Source organism: Merops nubicus, unplaced genomic scaffold, assembly GCF_000691845.1.
Source record: "Merops nubicus isolate BGI_N331 unplaced genomic scaffold, ASM69184v1 scaffold29587, whole genome shotgun sequence".
Classification (NCBI taxonomy): Eukaryota; Metazoa; Chordata; class Aves; order Coraciiformes; family Meropidae; genus Merops; species Merops nubicus.
This window is the reverse complement of record NW_008620062.1, coordinates 11113-28463: the sequence shown is the minus strand read 5'-3', so window position 1 is coordinate 28463 and position 17351 is coordinate 11113. Positions and strand designations below refer to the sequence as shown.

The 17351-nt window shown below is 38.6% G+C and overlaps 1 protein-coding gene across 1 annotated transcript in view; it reads left to right on the top strand.

Moving 5' to 3' along the window:
- Window positions 1-944: 944 nt before the first annotated feature.
- Window positions 945-17351, top strand: part of IREB2 (iron-responsive element binding protein 2) — a 22546-nt gene continuing 6139 nt past the window's right edge. Inside the window, 12 exon segments of the mRNA XM_008944009.1 lie at window positions 945-1074; window positions 4376-4541; window positions 5740-5877; window positions 8274-8495; window positions 10020-10089; window positions 11295-11478; window positions 11982-12121; window positions 12970-13141; window positions 14292-14392; window positions 14870-14986; window positions 16220-16379; window positions 17197-17332. Of these exon segments, the coding sequence (XP_008942257.1) occupies window positions 945-1074; window positions 4376-4541; window positions 5740-5877; window positions 8274-8495; window positions 10020-10089; window positions 11295-11478; window positions 11982-12121; window positions 12970-13141; window positions 14292-14392; window positions 14870-14986; window positions 16220-16379; window positions 17197-17332 (1736 nt within the window).

Here is a 17351-nt window from a genome sequence, read left to right as displayed (position 1 = left end):
GGCCGTGAGCCCGTCCCGCTGAGCCTCCCGTTATTCCTGGCGACCATTTTTATCCCTCTTTGGGTTCCCTGTGCCGCAGACGCTGCAGCGAGCGAGGGACGCCGTGCGCGTGAAGGTGTCTGCTCGTATGGCTGGGGCCTAAACAGTACTCTGCTTAATTTGGGGCAGTCACGTTAATTGTTCGGGTGTTCAAGTGACGCAGTTTTTGCTAGCTGTTGGTGATGTAGCATTTGCTTGGCGATGAAGGTGTAACTGTAGTGTACTAAGATCAAAGCAAAGGGTAGACAAAGGGAAAGTGTTCTGCTGCAGGTCCAGCGTTTAGTATTTGTGCTCACAGGAGCAGCCCAGTGATGTCAGAGCTAACACCATCTTCCCCACTGTTTGTAATGTAAATTTTAGTTCCTTAAGCTTTCACTGTATGAAGCTCTTTAGGCCTGAGGGAGTACTGTCATTAGTACTGTCTCTTTAATTTGCTAGCAATTGAATTAAAACATTATTCTTTTTTTACCACTCTTTCTTTTCCTAAGAAGTTATTTATTCTCTCCACCTGATAGCTGTTATGAGGCTTATTTTTGCCTCTTGTTTGCTTGTCGTTAGCCTGGCACTTAATGCTTTGTTTTCTACCGCTTTAAAACCTGTATCTCATATCTGAGTTGGTGAGATGCATTTATCCTGTTTTGTAGATGGTGAACTGAGGCAATAAAGGTCAAACGTACTCGGGCCTGTGACTATGCTGGTTACTTGCATGACCTGCATATACCTAGTATTACAGATGCTCTTAAAATTCATCTTAGTCACACATATATTTCATCAAGTGTCTCAATCCATTTAGAAACCTTTCCATATTACAATTTCCTTAGAGTTCTATGTGATTTTTGGTAAAATTGGAAATGAAAAGCCATTCTTATGAGTCCTATACCACTGCTCTAACCTTCCATTCTTTCATGGCTATAACTGTTGGATTTTTTTTTCCCCCTCTCCCAGGAAGCCCTTATCAGCCCATAATTGAAGCATTAGGAAACTATCCACAAAAGAAGTTCTACAATGTCTCAAAGCTTGGAGGCGCCAAGTATGGTAATGACACATTTTACTTTTTAATTAATTAGGCTGGTGCCAGCAGTAAGCATGCACTATTTACTCTTGTAAAATATTAGGAGATACAATTGTGAACATGTGGATTCTTAATAGATGTATTTGAAAGCTTTTACTTACCCAGTGTGTTGTTGCTTCATGAATTAGGTAGGGAGTAATACTTCATGGAGCCCTTTATCATAAAGGGAGAAAGTATAGATGTAGCAGAAGTTTTCATCAGTACTCCAAATCAGAATAATTTCTCTTTTGGAAGACAATGAAGTGACTACTACTGTGTAGTACTTTAAAATTAGTTTTTACTATAATGTTGTACTGCTTGGTGTTCAAGTTTCACCTTCCAGCAGTTGTGGATAGTGTGTAACCATGTGTTTACTGGAACGTAACTTCTACTACAATTCTTGCAGGAAAATGAGGTTTTATGGTGTTCATACAATTGCTTAATCTCAGCATGTCATTGGTATGTAACATAACAATAAGTGGTGTGTTCCAAAAAGACTTTTATTTGGTCTCTGTGTCTAGGTGCTTTTAAAAAACAAAACAACAAAAACCAAAACCAAACCAGCAAAACCATAAAAAAAAAAAAAGCATGTTCTCATGAGGTGGAGGAGGGGAACACCTGCATGGGGACAGCATTGTAGATCACTGTTGGCTGGAATAGCCTTTACTCTTGCAGATAATCAAAACATGCTTTCATTGTTCTCTCCCTCTGCTTTTACGTTAAACTCCTTAAATAGTTACCTGAGGTACATACTAATGGTATTTGGGATTTTTTTTTCCAGTTGTGTAAGGTCTGAATTACTTTCCTGTATTTACAGAATTTGTGAGCTGTTTCTTAACTAAAAAAATTAGCAGTGGCTATTTCACTTTAAACCCGTGTTTGACAGCAAGAGTGACTTCCCTGTTTGGAGGGAACGGAGATGAGCTAGTGCACACTAGCTGCTGAAACTTCTGTGCAACAGCTGTGTGCTCTTGCAAATTTATACTACTCGTGGTAATGAAGGTAATCTTTCAGATAAGCACATAAAAAGGAGATAGGATGCTTCTGTTTGTGGCTTTATCCGGGAAGAAGCAGTAGTGTGGTAGTAACAAAACCAGTCAGTTCTGCAGCAGTTCTTTGAATAGCCTTGTGACAGGAGCAGAAGTATGAACAGAAGATAACTACTTTTTGCTAAGATGTGCCTTAAAGCTTGGAGAAGCAGCAGCAGATGGTCCTGGAGATAATTTGGAGAAGGAGTTTAAATAGACTAGACTAAGAGTGTCTTTGTCTTATGATAGAAAATTCTGTGCAGAAGTTAGAAGCCTCATATTAAGCACATATTGGCAAGATATTAAATAAAATGTAAGCACAGTGTGGGACAGCACTGACAGCAAATCCAGCATCTGGAATTGCTCATGGCATTTGTTGCTAGAACATCAATTTTTGGTTTTACTTGTTTGCCCTCTGCCTTGCAGCTTCTGATTATAATCTGATAAGTGCCTGTTTAATCAGGTTACTAAAATAAATGTTAATGGATTTACTTACCGATTTGCTAGCGAAAATCTGATTTTCTAGTTTGTAAAATACCATTCAGTTGTGGGTGAAAACGGTAGCTAGAAAGAGCTCAGAATGTTTTAGGGCAAAGGGAACACCTGGAGATCTAGTCAAGCCTCTTGCTGCGACTGGAACTAACTTGAAGGGCCTTTCTCAGTTGAGCCATGCAGATCTGTGAGGACAGAGATTTCATCCCCTTTCCTGGTCCTGTGCATAACCACCCTCTCTGAACTTCCTGTACAGAGTCACAGGGTCCCTTCTGCACCTTGTGACTTTTTTTTTTTGTCCTTTCACTGTAAACCTCTAAGGTTGAGCATCGCCTTCTTTGCAGTTCCAATTAGATTGTGGACACCTACAATTAGTTTGTGTAGCTTTGTCTTCTGAGGGTGAGCAAACCCAGATGTCTCAACTGCTCCTGTGTGTCAGGGGTACAGCAGCCCCATAACCACCTCTGGAGGCCTTTCACTAGGTGTGATCTCATTTCTTGGGTTCTCCTGTGTTCTGGGAGGCCCAGAACTACCCACAGTGTTGCAGATGTGAGCTTGCTAGTGCCCAGTAGGAGCAGTCGCTCTGCAGCTGCTGGCTGCTGAGCAGCCTGTTGGACAGGTGGATATTTCACTGTAAGGATGCATTGCACGCCATTTGTAATTCAAGAAAAAGCAAAACCATTTTCTTCTGGTAACTTGGCTTTTAAATAAAGTGAGTGGTGTCATTACAGTTGATTAGACATTTTTGATGACATTCTTGCATTAGTTTGACTTGTCTGATTAGGCAACGATGGATACTATCTGAGACACAATGAGAATGGAGTCAGCAAATACTACAGTAATAGTTTGTGGACATATATCTGGATCAGGCTGAGACTACTAAATCTAACTTTTTTTTAAAGCCTTCACTTAATTGTTTCACCTGCTTCCTCCCAGCTACCTTGTTTATATTTTCCTCTGTTCTCAAAGTCATTTTCCTGCTTGAGAGATGATGAAAGTAATGAGATTTTGGGAGAAATGTGAATTAATCTGGATTTTTTTTGTTTGCAGTGAATAGTGACATCTGCTTTTTTTTTTTTTTCCCCTCCCACTTATTTCATTCCTATTTCCGATTCCTTAACTTTTTTTTTTTTAAGTCAGAAAGCTGCTTCTAGTCAATACCTTAATCCAGATCAGTAACAAACTTAACTAAAGTTCTATTTAGTGAAATGTCATTCTTTATATTTTATGAAATGTGTTGAATTTTAGGGCACATGGCATCATGGCATAATAATTCCTGGCCTTCATATTGCTCTTTATTTAAAAAAAAAAAAAGTCTGGTATTGGATGCTTTTGGCTTGATGTCTCAAGTAATAAAGTGGTGAAATTTACTGTTAAAAATACTTCTGAATGTTCTAGTTGTTGCTTTTCACCCACTCTGATCAGTGATGCCAGCTGTAGATTCCTCACATCTCTTTCCTGCCAGCATCACATGCCTTCTTAAATGTCACTGTCTTAACACAGTGCAGCCAAGCCATTGGCCTCTTCCACTCGCATCCCTTGTGATAATTCATCCCCTGCAATGGGCACATCGTGCAACTCATGGTTACATAGTGTGTAATGAAGATCAAGCCCAAAGGCAGCTGGGAAAGCAGACTCGTGTAGCTCTCATCCTTCCAATCCCTAGTGAAGTGCAATTCTTTAGAAATGTGAGATTGTAATTTTAAAGAACCACATAAGCTGAAGGTGTTGCACTCATTAAGTCAGTTACTTTGCTTTACCCCAGATACTCTGCCTTATTCCATACGAGTGTTGTTTGAATCCAGTATCCGCAACTGTGATGGCTTCCTAGTGAAGGAAACAGATGCTATGAACATTTTGGACTGGAGAACGAAACAGAATAATGTTGAAGTGCCCTTCTGTCCTGCCAGAGTTGTTCTTCAAGACTTTACGTAAGCGTGTGTGTGTGTGCACCAAAACCAACAAAATAATCTGTGTAAACTCACTGAGTTGTATGTATCTGTCTGTGTATCTTTGCCTTGACACTAAACAGCAGCTAGCCTTCTGATACTGAAGTATCTTCTCATTAGAAACTTGTGTGTTGCTTCTGCCACCCAGTTGATTGCTTGTGACAATTAGACGTCCTGTGAGGCTAGGAGTTGTTCTGTAAGGTACCCTGGTTTTAGGACAGGTTGGCAAGTCTGAAGCTGTTGGCCAACAAGGAATGCTTGACAGGATGAGATCTACAACACAAATGGAAGTGGTGACGTTCCAGCTGTAGCCAGATGGGTGACAGGTCATTGAAATAGATAGAATTCTTGCTTGAGATAACTGAAGATTAAATACTGCTTACTCCACAAGTGCATGTAATCCCATTGAATCCGTGAATAATACATATATTTAAAAAGAACGCTCTTAGGATATTAACTTTCTTTGTGATTTGAGTATGGCCTAGCTAAAAGGGCAGTCCTTCAGCAAGCTGCAAATATTAGATTTATGCTGTTTTGCTGACTCATTAGCATTTATCAATAAGTGAGAATTTTTTCAAGGAGTTGTGCTATTAATAAAATCGGGTAAATTCTGCCTGGCAAGAAAAGTGAGGAAGATTTATATAGTACTGTGTTACATAAAGATTGTACACTCAATTTTTGTACTTCAGGTACACCTGTCCGTAATAGCAACCAGAATATTTTTGTGAAATGCCATTAGTTTCAGAAATGAAACTCTATAAGAAGACTAGTAATGCATGTGAATGTGTTAATGTATAGCACAAGCATTGTTTGCATAGCATGGTTCTGTTGTATGGGTAGCAAATATCTAAAAATTAGTCTTGTAGTGAAGTACCAGCGCACTTCAGAAGCATGGCAAGACAAAAAAGAAATGCAGTTCTCTTCTTTTGAGATGTTCCTATGTTTTTGTTTGGTATGTTATCTTCCAACATGCTGTTGTCTGCTGTAAATGAGTACCACTCCATTAAGCTCTAAAAATATTTGAAGTTCTTTTAAGTTTAAAGAATAGAATAGTAAGGGTTTATTATCTGAAATAGAACTTACATAGACCTAGACTTAAGTTAAAACTACAGAGAAGCTTGTATGTTTTAGTGAGCTAACGTCCCATGTTAGTATACTGTTTTGTTTCTCTGTTGGTTAGTGGAATTCCAGCAATGGTGGATTTTGCTGCGATGAGGGAAGCTGTGAGAAATGCTGGAGGAGATCCTGTGAAAGTCAATCCTGCCTGCCCAACTGATCTCACTGTTGACCATTCTCTGCAGATTGATTTCAGCAAATGGTAAGATATCTTTTTTTTTTTTAATTAAATATACAGTTCTGTCTGATACTTAAGTATGGATTCACTCTGGTCTTGGTACTATCCCATCAAATAATCTGCCATGTGTGGACCCCTGAAACTAGACCTGATGATATCTGAAAGACAGCTGGATAAAAATGGGTAAAATAACCACTTGTGAAGGAGGAAAAGAATGGCTGTGGGGATTTATGGATGAAGCTGACTGACAACCCAAATTCTGGGCAAGAAATTGCTGGAATAACTTGATCTGTCATGGTTTCTGCGAAATAAGTTTTAAGAGAATGAGTCAGACAGTGTTTGTAGTTTTGCTTTGCCCTGGTTTTACTGTTAATGTTAAACAAAACTTGTTTTTAACATGACCACCTTGTCACAGCTCCAGAGACACAGCTTAAAAATTGGCCATACTGACAGACAGTCATTTCAGCCCATACATTACAACTGATTTTTTTTTATGGGCTTGGGTTGTACAGCAGACTGAAAAAGACTGCATATATCTACAGAGAGAGTAGTCTACTTGTAGGAGTCTGGAAAAGTATTGGGCCCGCAAAACTAATAGTGTGGTTTTCCTTTTCTGATAGGCAGTAATGGGATAAAAACAGCCTGGAGCTGCCTTTTACTAGAAACATAATACTGCAGAAGAGGAAAAACTGACATTTTATTCAGTGTTTGCTGAAGTAAACAGTAAATAATGCAGCTCACCTTCATCTTCTCCTTCACCTCTCCCCCATGGAGCCTTTCAGTCTCATGCAGAATTCTGTAAACTGGTCAAGCTCTTAGGGAATTTTAAAAGTTCGTGGGGAAAAAGCCTGTGGTCAAATGGACATGGGTGTATGAGTTATTTCTGTAGGCCTTCCAAATACATACAGGATTTCAGTTTGGTTAATATTAGGAGTGAAGATCAAGAAGCTAGAAATAATTTGTCGTGTTGCATAGGTGGTGTTCTAGTTCTGTGGTCTGTCCACTCTGGTGTTTGGAGGGACAGCTGATTTGATTGCAATCAGGCTAGCCTAAAACTATCAGAAAGACCAAGGGCTGGCAAGAGGTCTCAGTGTGCTGCTTTGTAATGATAAATGCAGCTCCTGTAGTTTCACTTCTGGAAAGCTTGCAGGATCTCAGCAGCTGCTGGTTCACGATAAGAAACCCTTCACTGCAGGGTGGTTTGTGCTGCTTCTGTATAGCTGCTGCCTCCCGCTGATCAGAGGCTGGTGGACTAAGTTGGGTTTTTGACAAGGTATCTTTTGAGGCCATGCAGTAGCCTGCAATTTGGTAACTAAGTATCTTTCCATGTTACTAAAGCAGAAGAAAGCAATAGCTTTAATTTGGAATCCATGATTTTGTAAACATTGAGAGGTAAGAAATCATAGAATTCTTTAGGTTGGAAGAGGCCTTTAAGATCAAGTCCAACCACTAAGCCATTAGGTCTCTAAAGTCCTCTGCTAAAACAGATCAGAATCTGTCAGGGTTGGAAGGGATCACAAGGATCACCCAGTTCCAATCCCTCTGCCATGAGCAGGGACACCTCACCTTAGATCAGGCTGTCTAGAGCCTCATCCAGCCTGGCCTTAAAGACCCTCAGGGATGGGACCTCAACCACCTCCCGGGGCAACCCGTTCCAGGGTCTCACCACTCTCATGGTGAAGAACTTCTTCCTCACATCCGGCCTGAATCTGCCCACTTCCAGCTTTGCCCCATTCCCCCTAGTCCTGTCGTTACTCGATATACTAAAAAGTCCCTCCCCAGCTTTCTTGTCAGCATTCATTTCACACAATAAGCTTTCTTTGCTTTTGTGCAAAGACTGAATATTGTACAAATAGACTGTGTGCTATACGGACCTTATTTTGTAATAAAAACCCAAACTTTTCTTACCACAGACTTAATAATGTATAAAACTTATCTTAGTGTTTGAGAGTTTGTATAAAAAGCCTAATTAAATGATAAAGTTGTTTCTTTCCTTGAGAAAGCTTTGCAATTGCATCTCTGTGGATTTAACAAAATGTGTACAGCACTGCCTTAAACCCAAACCAACCAACCACGTTCAGCAAGTCCGCTATTTGCATGGGGCCTACCCACACCACAGACCTTTGAAACCCTGAAGTTTAGCCTTTGCAACATTGTTTATAAAGATTTCTGGTCTGCTGTGAACAAAATTAAGGAATTACCCAGTATCTGAGGTTGATCTTTCGGACAATCAAGTAGCTAGTGTGGTAAGCGAACAGAACTGAGCTAAACTTATCTAATGTTAATTTACTTTGCAACAGGGTTGTAGAAAAATAACTTTTTTTCAGGTCATGTTTTGTAATCTGTCGAAGGGATTGGAAAAAAAAATGAAAAAAGCAAAATTCTGGATGTCTAAATTATTCTTCCATTTAACACTGCAGTGCAATACAGAGTGCTCCGCACCCTGGAGGAGGGGATTCACAGAAGGCGATGGGAAAGCTTTCCCCACTGAAGGCCCAGCCTCGGAAGCTCCCTTGCAGGGGTCAGAGCAGCTGCAAGGGGCCGTGTGGCGCCGGGGACTCCAGTCGCAGCTCAGGACACTTTTCTGCACAGATTGAGAACACGCCTATTCTCTGCCCTTTCCATCTGCAGCCAGTGCCTGAGTATGAAAGCTCCTTCTGTCTTTAATTATTTGTACACTTCTCTGTTGTTAAGCACTGCCTCTGGCAGTGTGTAGAGATGTTTTTTTTGTTTCCTGAACATACTTCTGGACTCTTCTTCATATTTGCCATAGACAGGTTTCAGCATCCAGAAGGTTTGATATAACATGTTTGAATTGGTCTACAGTAGATTATTTTTTGTATAGGAAGGGCTTTACTAAACACAGTGTGGCTGGCGAGCTATGTGACTTGTGGCTGTCCTTTTTAAATTAAATTTTGATACTTCCCCCGTTTCTTTACAAGGACAGCAAAGTATAGGAGTGTGTTACGAAATAGACTTCAATGAATAAATCAATGAAGCTTTGATTTATTTCCAAAAGTAATTTGCAATTTTTCTGTGAGAGGTCCTCGGAAGTCTTTGTCTTGTATATGCTAGTTCCTATTCTTTAAATCGTCCCCATCTTCTGTGGGATCTCACAGTCCTTCAGTCACTGATTTGCAATTCATTGAATATCCTGCCTGTATGTAATGGCCCAGTGGAACTTGAGTTGAGTAGACTTGAGAAAGTCTATCTGCCTTTCCCAGATTTCCTATATTAGTAGCAGATCATTGTGTACCATTCCATCTATGACAAATGTATGTAATCCTCCTCCTCTTTCAGCTGCCATCTCTTTACTCTGATACAGTGCTCAGATCCCTATCTTCCTGTGCTGGACAGGTGTGGAATTTAAATGATGACCAAATCTGTATCCCACAGTGATAGGATGCTGATTGTTTCTTTATAGATCTGTATTGTATCTTTATAGATATGCAGATGTTCCTGCTCAGTACAGGTAGAATGCAGAAAAAAATTGGGGACTTCTTCCTGGTACAAAGCCACTGTGTTCCCTTCCTTGTCCACTTCCTCAAAGCAGAGGCTATTCCTCTTAAATTGTAGATTACTCCTTTATAATGAGTACCTGTATCTTAATAAATAACACTTATTAAGAAAAGATGGTTCATTATATGAGACTGTACTGATGAGTCCTTTTGAAGAAAAAATTGTGGCTTGGGTGCAAAAAATACAGAAATGGCAGATAGGTGCAGTTGTCCTGATGCTGAAGGGTTAGCATGAACACGGAGAGTGTTTTTACTTGAGCTAGTGAACATCCTGCTTCTTTACTGTGTTGAATTTTGAGGTGTGCAACCTGTAAGACTACTGATTAAGAGAAGGAAAAAAAGGCTTCTGTGTTTTGTAGTACATTCTTGGGATAGATCTCTTAAAATGAGTATTTTTGAGATCAAATACTTTAGGCAAACTATACTCACAATAAACATGTTGTCAAGCACAGCACAGATGAAATGATTTATTTTTAACTGTTTGCAGAAAGCTTGCTGTGAGGAAGCAATTATCTTTGTTCTAATAAACTACTTGAAAGTGTCCTGCAGACTTAAATGAGTCTTTCATCAAACAGGCAAAAATAACAACTTGTTCTTCTGTAATTTGAAGTAAACTCAGAGTATTTGTGAACTTTGATGTCTTTCTAGGCCTGACACAGTATTGAAAAATCAGGAGATGGAATTTGGCAGAAATAGAGAGAGGCTTCAATTTTTTAAGGTATGTCTGTGTACTAGTGGGCTTCATATTGTGTTGTGTTTTGGCTGTTTTAAGTTAAGCTTGCACCATTTGTCTACAAGTGTTTGGGTTTAGGTGATAAATGTAATAATTTGGAAATGTCAGTCTCAAATCTGAATTTAATATGGGAACAGGAAATTGGCTAATAACATAGCTTGTGGCTTTGAATCTAAAAATTGTTAGGCAGCAGTTGTTCTAAATCTAAGTGTCATTTAAAGGGGAAATAATTTTCAGTAGTTCTAACTTGAAAAAGTTTACGCTGTTTGACTTGGTTCTTATCAATGGGAGAGTAGTAGACAAAGTATGTATTTATAAAGCATTAGTGTTTTTAATGCTTTTTAATGAGCTCAGTGCATTGGGTGACAATGATTTTCTGGGCAAAACGTTCATTTAGCTACTGTTAGAAGTCTTACTGAAGTTGGAAGTGTTGGAACAGAGGCCAGTGTTGAGACATTGCTGCTTTCAAACTGGGCAGTAGTGCTGGTAAACTTGTTTTTAATGGACACCTCGTGGGCTTCTTTGCTGCTGATCAGGGATCTGCAACATTGGTATTTGATCCTCATCCACTAATTTAACGTGGCGTAGAAATCCCATGCAAGGATCTAGAATTTTTTTCGTGCAGGTAGGCTAGGAGGTTTCTTTTGGAAAGTTGCAAATGAGCTTTTGGATTATTAATGAGGAAAACTGCCAAGCTGAATTTTGTTACAGGTTTCTGTGTCAAGCTTGTTTTCAATGCAGCGTCCTGAGTTGGCATGTGACAAGATTTTTTTTTTTTTTTCTAAATTGCATCTTCAATCTCATCCAGGAGAGTAAAAGCTAAGCTAAATTCTCCTATAAATGAGTGCTTAGGCTCTGTGATCTAAATACCGGTTCTAGCTGTGCTTGAAATGAGTTGTGTGAACTTAAAGGTTCACACAACTCATTTATGCGGCCCTGCTTTTGAAAGGTAGATATGAATTATTGATTTAGCCTTCGACAGGAATTGAATTAATGGTTTTGCTGATGTTTAAGAATGTCTAGAACCAGGAGGATCAGATACCTCCGACAAATGTACAAAAAGCCACTTGCGTAAATAACAAGTACTGTTTTCTTGCATATTAGTTTTGTATTTTTATTTACGTTCTAAGAATTGAATGTACCTTTGACAAAATGCAACTTTCTTTTTTCTTGTTTGGGAAAAATTGCAGTGGAGTTCAAAGGTTTTCAAGAATATTTCTATTATTCCACCTGAGACTGGAATGGCGCACCAGGTTAACTTGGAGTATTTGTCAAGAGTTGTTTTTGAAGTTAAAGATTTCCTATATCCAGATAGCGTGGTTGGCACAGATTCTCATACAACCATGGTAAATGGCTTGGGTATCTTGGGCTGGGGTAAGTATGCGAAGCACAACTTGGTAGTGCTTTGAAAGGCATGCTAAAGTACTACTGGGAAATATAATATGTTCTTCCCACTGGATGTTTTTATATCGGGCATAACAGGCTGTCTTGAATTATTTGTTGGTTGACATCACTTTTAGATAAAATACTAAAATTTCTTTCAATTGAAAAACTGCTTTTTGTAATATAAAGAAAAAATAGCCAAAACCGAACAGATTTTCAAAGTGCTGTTTGTCTGCAGTGTAAAATTCGTATGAATGTTTTTCTCTTTGAAAGTTAATTTTAGAGAGAAAATATTTTTTGGTTGACTGTGCTAACTTCAGCAGTAGCCTCGCTTGCTTGTTTTTTTATGCAGAAATATTTAACAGACAAGTTACACATTTCTTGCTGTAGACTTTATGCTTAATAGGAAGGCTTTTGTTAGATTTTAAGACTTTAACATACTTAGTGTTGGTTACTTAAACTGATGAAAAGCAACCTAATATTCTCTCTTCCAGGTGCTGGTGGTATTGAAACTGAAGCAGTAATGCTGGGGATGCCACTTACTCTCACTTTACCTGAGGTTGTTGGGTGTGAACTGAGAGGCACAGCCAGCCCACTTGCTACATCTATAGATATTGTTCTAAGCATTACAAAGGTAAGAGTTGGATGCCTTTGCAAACAAAGCAAAGTTTGTTGCAAGTTCTGCGGGTTGTGTTAGAGAACTGAATTTTAACGATGGGAGTGGTTTTAGTATAACTTTAATCATAGCAGTACAGAAAGGTACAAATAACCTCTAACCACTTTTATTTAATAGTCCTTCAAAGCAGTGGGGTTTTTCTTTTCATTCTATAGTGGTTTATTTACAGGCCCCTTTTAACTAAAAAAAATAATTATTTTGAAACCAAGTGTGTATGCAGGGTTGGAGGCAAGGGAGAGAGGTTCTGTTTTCCATTTTTCTCCTGCTGACAGTATGTAGGCTATTTCTCTGACTCAAACTTTTTCTGGTTACCCTTTTTGTTCTAAACCTCTCCTGCAAGACACAAGGCCTATATATGCTTGTAAGCTGGTGTCAGTCAAGAAGATATTTTCTGAAGACAGGTTTTTGCCAGTGTGGCACAAACCATCACTGTTGTAGTGGAAGAAGCAAGCATCAAAGCATTGAAGGGCTTCAGTTGTTTCGGAAAGACATTCTTCGTTCAGGCATGATGCCTATAGAATCGTGTATCTGTCTTCATCTAGGACGTCTGAAGAACTCGGGTGCAGATGGAGGTGTAGTTTAGTATGTCAGCTTCCAGTGTAGATTATTAGAACCCAGTATGTTAATGGGTCTTGGGGATGTGGTGGGGGTTATGGTGTGTTTTTTTTTTTTTTAAAGAACATGGACCTTAAAATTTCTGTTTTCTGTTTCAGATGTTCATGATTCACTAACTGAAAATTGTTGCAACAGGCATTGCTTGCATTGTACCTCTTCACTTAACAAATATTGTATGTTCTCTTAAACAGCAACTTAGGCAAGCTGATGTAGCTGGAAAATTTGTTGAGTTTTTTGGGAGTGGAGTTTCCCAGCTGTCTGTAGCAGACCGAACCACAATAGCAAATATGTGTCCTGAATATGGTGCTATTCTGAGCTTTTTCCCTGTTGATAATGTGACACTGAAGCACTTAAAGCATACAGGTAAAGATGAAAAGAACATAGTGATTTATTGTAATAGTGGTTTTATATGTATGGTAATACATTTTTTGCTTAAAACGCCATAGTTTTTGAATGGTGATTTTTCTGCTGAGTTACAACTTGGATTTAATGTATAAAATTGTGCTGTTACAGTGCAGGCTTGTGTCATTGGAGATACTTGGCTACAGCTTTTATCCTGTAGAATCTCCTGCATCTGAGTAATACCTACCACAAAATACATATTTATTGTTGGCTAGTTTTGTGCGACACTTGGTATGTGGTGTTTGGGTCGGAGTTATTTATCTGCTTTATTGGCATGAATGTTCTCTTGTGGCCTATTTTGTCTCCGTGTATTCAAGTGAGGCTTTAGTTTTTGTAGGCACAGTGCTGACATGTGGATACCTGACTTGCATGTGAAGTTTGTCAAGTCTGATTCATGTGTCTCATACCTGATGGACTGATGTCACATTATTCTTCAACGTTCAGAGTCCTTGTTTTTGAAAACATATGCAAAAGAAAAGTGTTCAGAAAATTCTCAATTATATTTTGAAAAGTATATGGAATATAAGTCTTCTTGATAGGAAGTTAATCCCTTGACCACCTGTAGATTCCGTATAAAATTAAAATCTGAAATGACTACTAGAAATAAGTGAAACTGCAAAACCACACAACACATTTCTGGTTGTTTTTTGAGTGATTTTTTTTTTTTTCCTTTGAAGAGCATTATTACACTGATATTTCAAGCTAGTGCAAATGGAGAAAGCCTCAGGGTAACATATCTAAAAAAGCTCATGCACATAAGTAAGCCTTTCTGAAACTGAAACATGCCAAATCTTAATAGAGGAAAGCTTTATGAACTTCAGGGACAAATCTGTAAATCTAATTAAAGCTACAGCTGCTAGATTTGGAACAGCTTATTTTGTTCCTTGATATAAGAAGGAAAGTTTAACTGATGTAAAAAAAAAAAAAAGTGTTAATTTATGTGTCATTCCTGAATAGCTTCTGGAGGTTGGGGTACACAAATGGTGAGCCTTGAAAAAAAGTACTTTGGGTGATATGCTTAAAACAGTCTCAGTTTATGAGAATTGTGTGTTTTGTTATATTTATTTATTTTTGATGTGGCTTTTCTCATGTTTGAAATAATCTTCCTAAGGTTTTGACAAGGCCAAGCTTGAGGTCGTGGAAGCATATCTTAAAGCTGTGAAGTTATTTAGAAATTATGAGAGTTCTTCCACGGAACCCGAGTATTCCCAGGTATGCTTGGAATGACTTGTTTCTCTGTTTGATTCTCATGTTAAATAACTACTGCTGATTTAACAATTTTATTTCTTGCTGTAATTTTCATTCCTTTATTAAATGTTGCATTTATTACTCCGCTTCTCAAAATTGTGAGTTATGTTTGCAAAATACAGAGGGAGTGGGGGGAAGAAGGAAGAAGCAGTAGCGTTTCTGTCAACTAACAGTTAATTGAATTTGTGACTCCTTAGTGATCATGTAAGTCTTAGGGATGGTGGAAAAGTTAGGGGCAATGTTACAACACTTTAAATAATATGGAATCTTTAACAGTGGGTGGTCTCGAAAACGGATGTTTCACTATCTCAGAACATTGAAATTTTAAACAAAAAAGGTCCTGGATGTCTCAAGAGTATATCCAGTGTAATGTATGTTCAGTGTATTCCAGGCTGGGATTGAATATAATGCGTGCTTTTTCTGTTTCTTTTTTTGTTTTAGGTAGTGCAAATTAATCTAAGTTCTATTATTCCATATGTCAGTGGCCCCAAGAGGTCTCAAGATAGAGTGACTGTAAATAACATGAAAAGTGACTTCCAATCCTGCTTAAATGAAAAGGTTTGTACAGCTGATGTACTTGTCAAAAGGTACTTGCTATGATCTACATGAATAAATTTAGTTACATATTACTTGCATACCGACCGAGCCCTCCTTATTACTACATAAACAGCTTATCCAATGATGTTCTTTTCTTGCTTGACAAATATCCTGAGGATGGTAGCTACTAAGTGATAGGTGTGTTTGTCAGGAACATGAGCTTCCAAAGATCCTTAGCTTCCTAGTTTAGATTGCTGGGGAGGAAAAACTTAAGTAATAAATGGCATAAGCTTGGGAAACCTTTTCTCCTTTTCAGAGTTGTTCAAGCAGCTGTGTTTTACTTAATTTCCAATACAGATAAGAAAAGAACAGAAAACTCAATCTTAAAGGAAATGCTGAAAGACATCCCAGATTTGTAGGTGATCAGTGTTCTGAGTTCTTAACTTCGTGAATGATTTTTGCTTACAGCTTAATTTGATTCCACAGAGGAAATGTTTTCACTCTGAAGGTGGTATTTTTGGTTGTTATTTTTTGTATCTAAGAGAGTGGGTACTAAAGAAATCATAGAATCGCTATGGTTGGAAAGGACCTCTAGGATCATCAAGTCCAACCTCCATCACAACATTTTCCTAACCACTAGACCATAGCCTCAAGTGAGGGAATGCATCTTCATTTTTTTTAGTGCCTGTCCTTAAAGTTGAAGACTAGCAACAATATTATAAACATATACATTTAGGCACTATAAAAATTTTTTCTGTTGGTTTTAGCATTTCGGGCTTGTGATGAGATGTATAATACAGAATGGTCAGTTGTGCTGGAGAGAGAAATTGTAACTGATAATGGATCACAGAGTGCTTGAAGTTGACAGGGACCTCTGGAGGATAACTGAAGAGCCTGGAGGGTGTGAAATGTTAATTGAACTAGTCTGCTTTTAGTTATCCTCTTACCAAGAAAATCTTGGCTATGCTTCTAATTCAGAAACAAGTATTGTGTAGAATTAGACATGTACTTGTAAGGGATTTTTCTGTCTTGTATAGCAGGAAATGAGTGTGAGATCAACCATGCATTCACTGGCATTTGTTCACCACAGTTTATGTGGAGAGAGGTGTGAACTGAGGGGCTGCTTTAAAAATCTGTTTAAGGGTTCCTAATGGGACAGCTGAGTATTACTTTTAAATGAGGGTTCACTCCATCTTGCTGTCATGTCATACCTTCTGTGCTATAATACCTGCTAACGTGTTTTTTTTCATCCAGTCTGGTGTTAAAGGGTTCCAGATTGCAGCTGAGAAACAGAATGATGTTGTACCTGTTAATTTTGAAGGAAATGAGTACAAGCTATCTCATGGCTGCATTGTCATTGCTGCAGTAATCAGCTGTACAAACAATTGTAATCCATCCGTCATGCTTGCTGCAGGTATGCTGTGACTAGTGGCTACTAACTTGGTTGTCCTGGTGCTGCCATGTTTACGCAGCTTCTATCTTCACTTTTGTGGTTCTTTGTGATGACTTGACCTGAAGGTTTGAAGCTGTGAACTTCTAGCCTTAAATGTGTTAGCACTGGAGGTTATATAGTGAAAGTTAGTCTTCAATAATACAATCTTAAAATTTGTATCATAAACCAGTTTTAATTGTAAATATTTTGTAATTACTATATTCGGTAGTATATCGCAGGCAACCAGTTTAGGATTCTCTTCAGATGGATTCACAACTGACAGAGGAGGTAAGCTGTAGCTTTGACTCCACCCTGGATGATGGTAGCTTGAAACTATGACTAGCTGCAGTCTGGAGAGAAAAATCCATATTGCCGAGCAATTGCTACATACTTGTTAAAGAGTATGTGTTGTACCTTCAGCAGCAGTTTCCCCAGAGCAGCTAGTTCTCCATCAGATCTCTCTTACTTCATAGCCACAGAGGACCTCAGAAGGCAAGCTTCCATTTGAGGCTGTGTGGGCTGTATCAGAAGACAAATGTATTTGCTCTGTCCACTAGAACATGGGCACCTACATTATAGGAATGGGAATAAAAACCTGAATGGTATTGTTATGAGTTTAGAAACTTTATTCAGGCAAGTAGCTGCTTTAAATAATTTAGTAAACTAAAGGTCTACTCATCCTCTGGGTTTCTTCATACTTAAGGTAGGATCATATATATGTTCTTTAAAGGGGTATACAAAACATTAAGCTCTCTTGGGTTTGTTTTTAGTGGTGGATTTTTTTTTTTTTTTTTGGTAGGACTCCTGGCCAAAAAAGCTGTTGAAGCTGGCCTAGTTGTTAAGCCCTACATCAGATCAAGTTTATCACCGGGCAGCGGGATGGTTACACATTACCTCAGTTCAAGTGGAGTATTACCATACCTCAGTAAGCTTGGGTAAGTTTGACTCTTACTT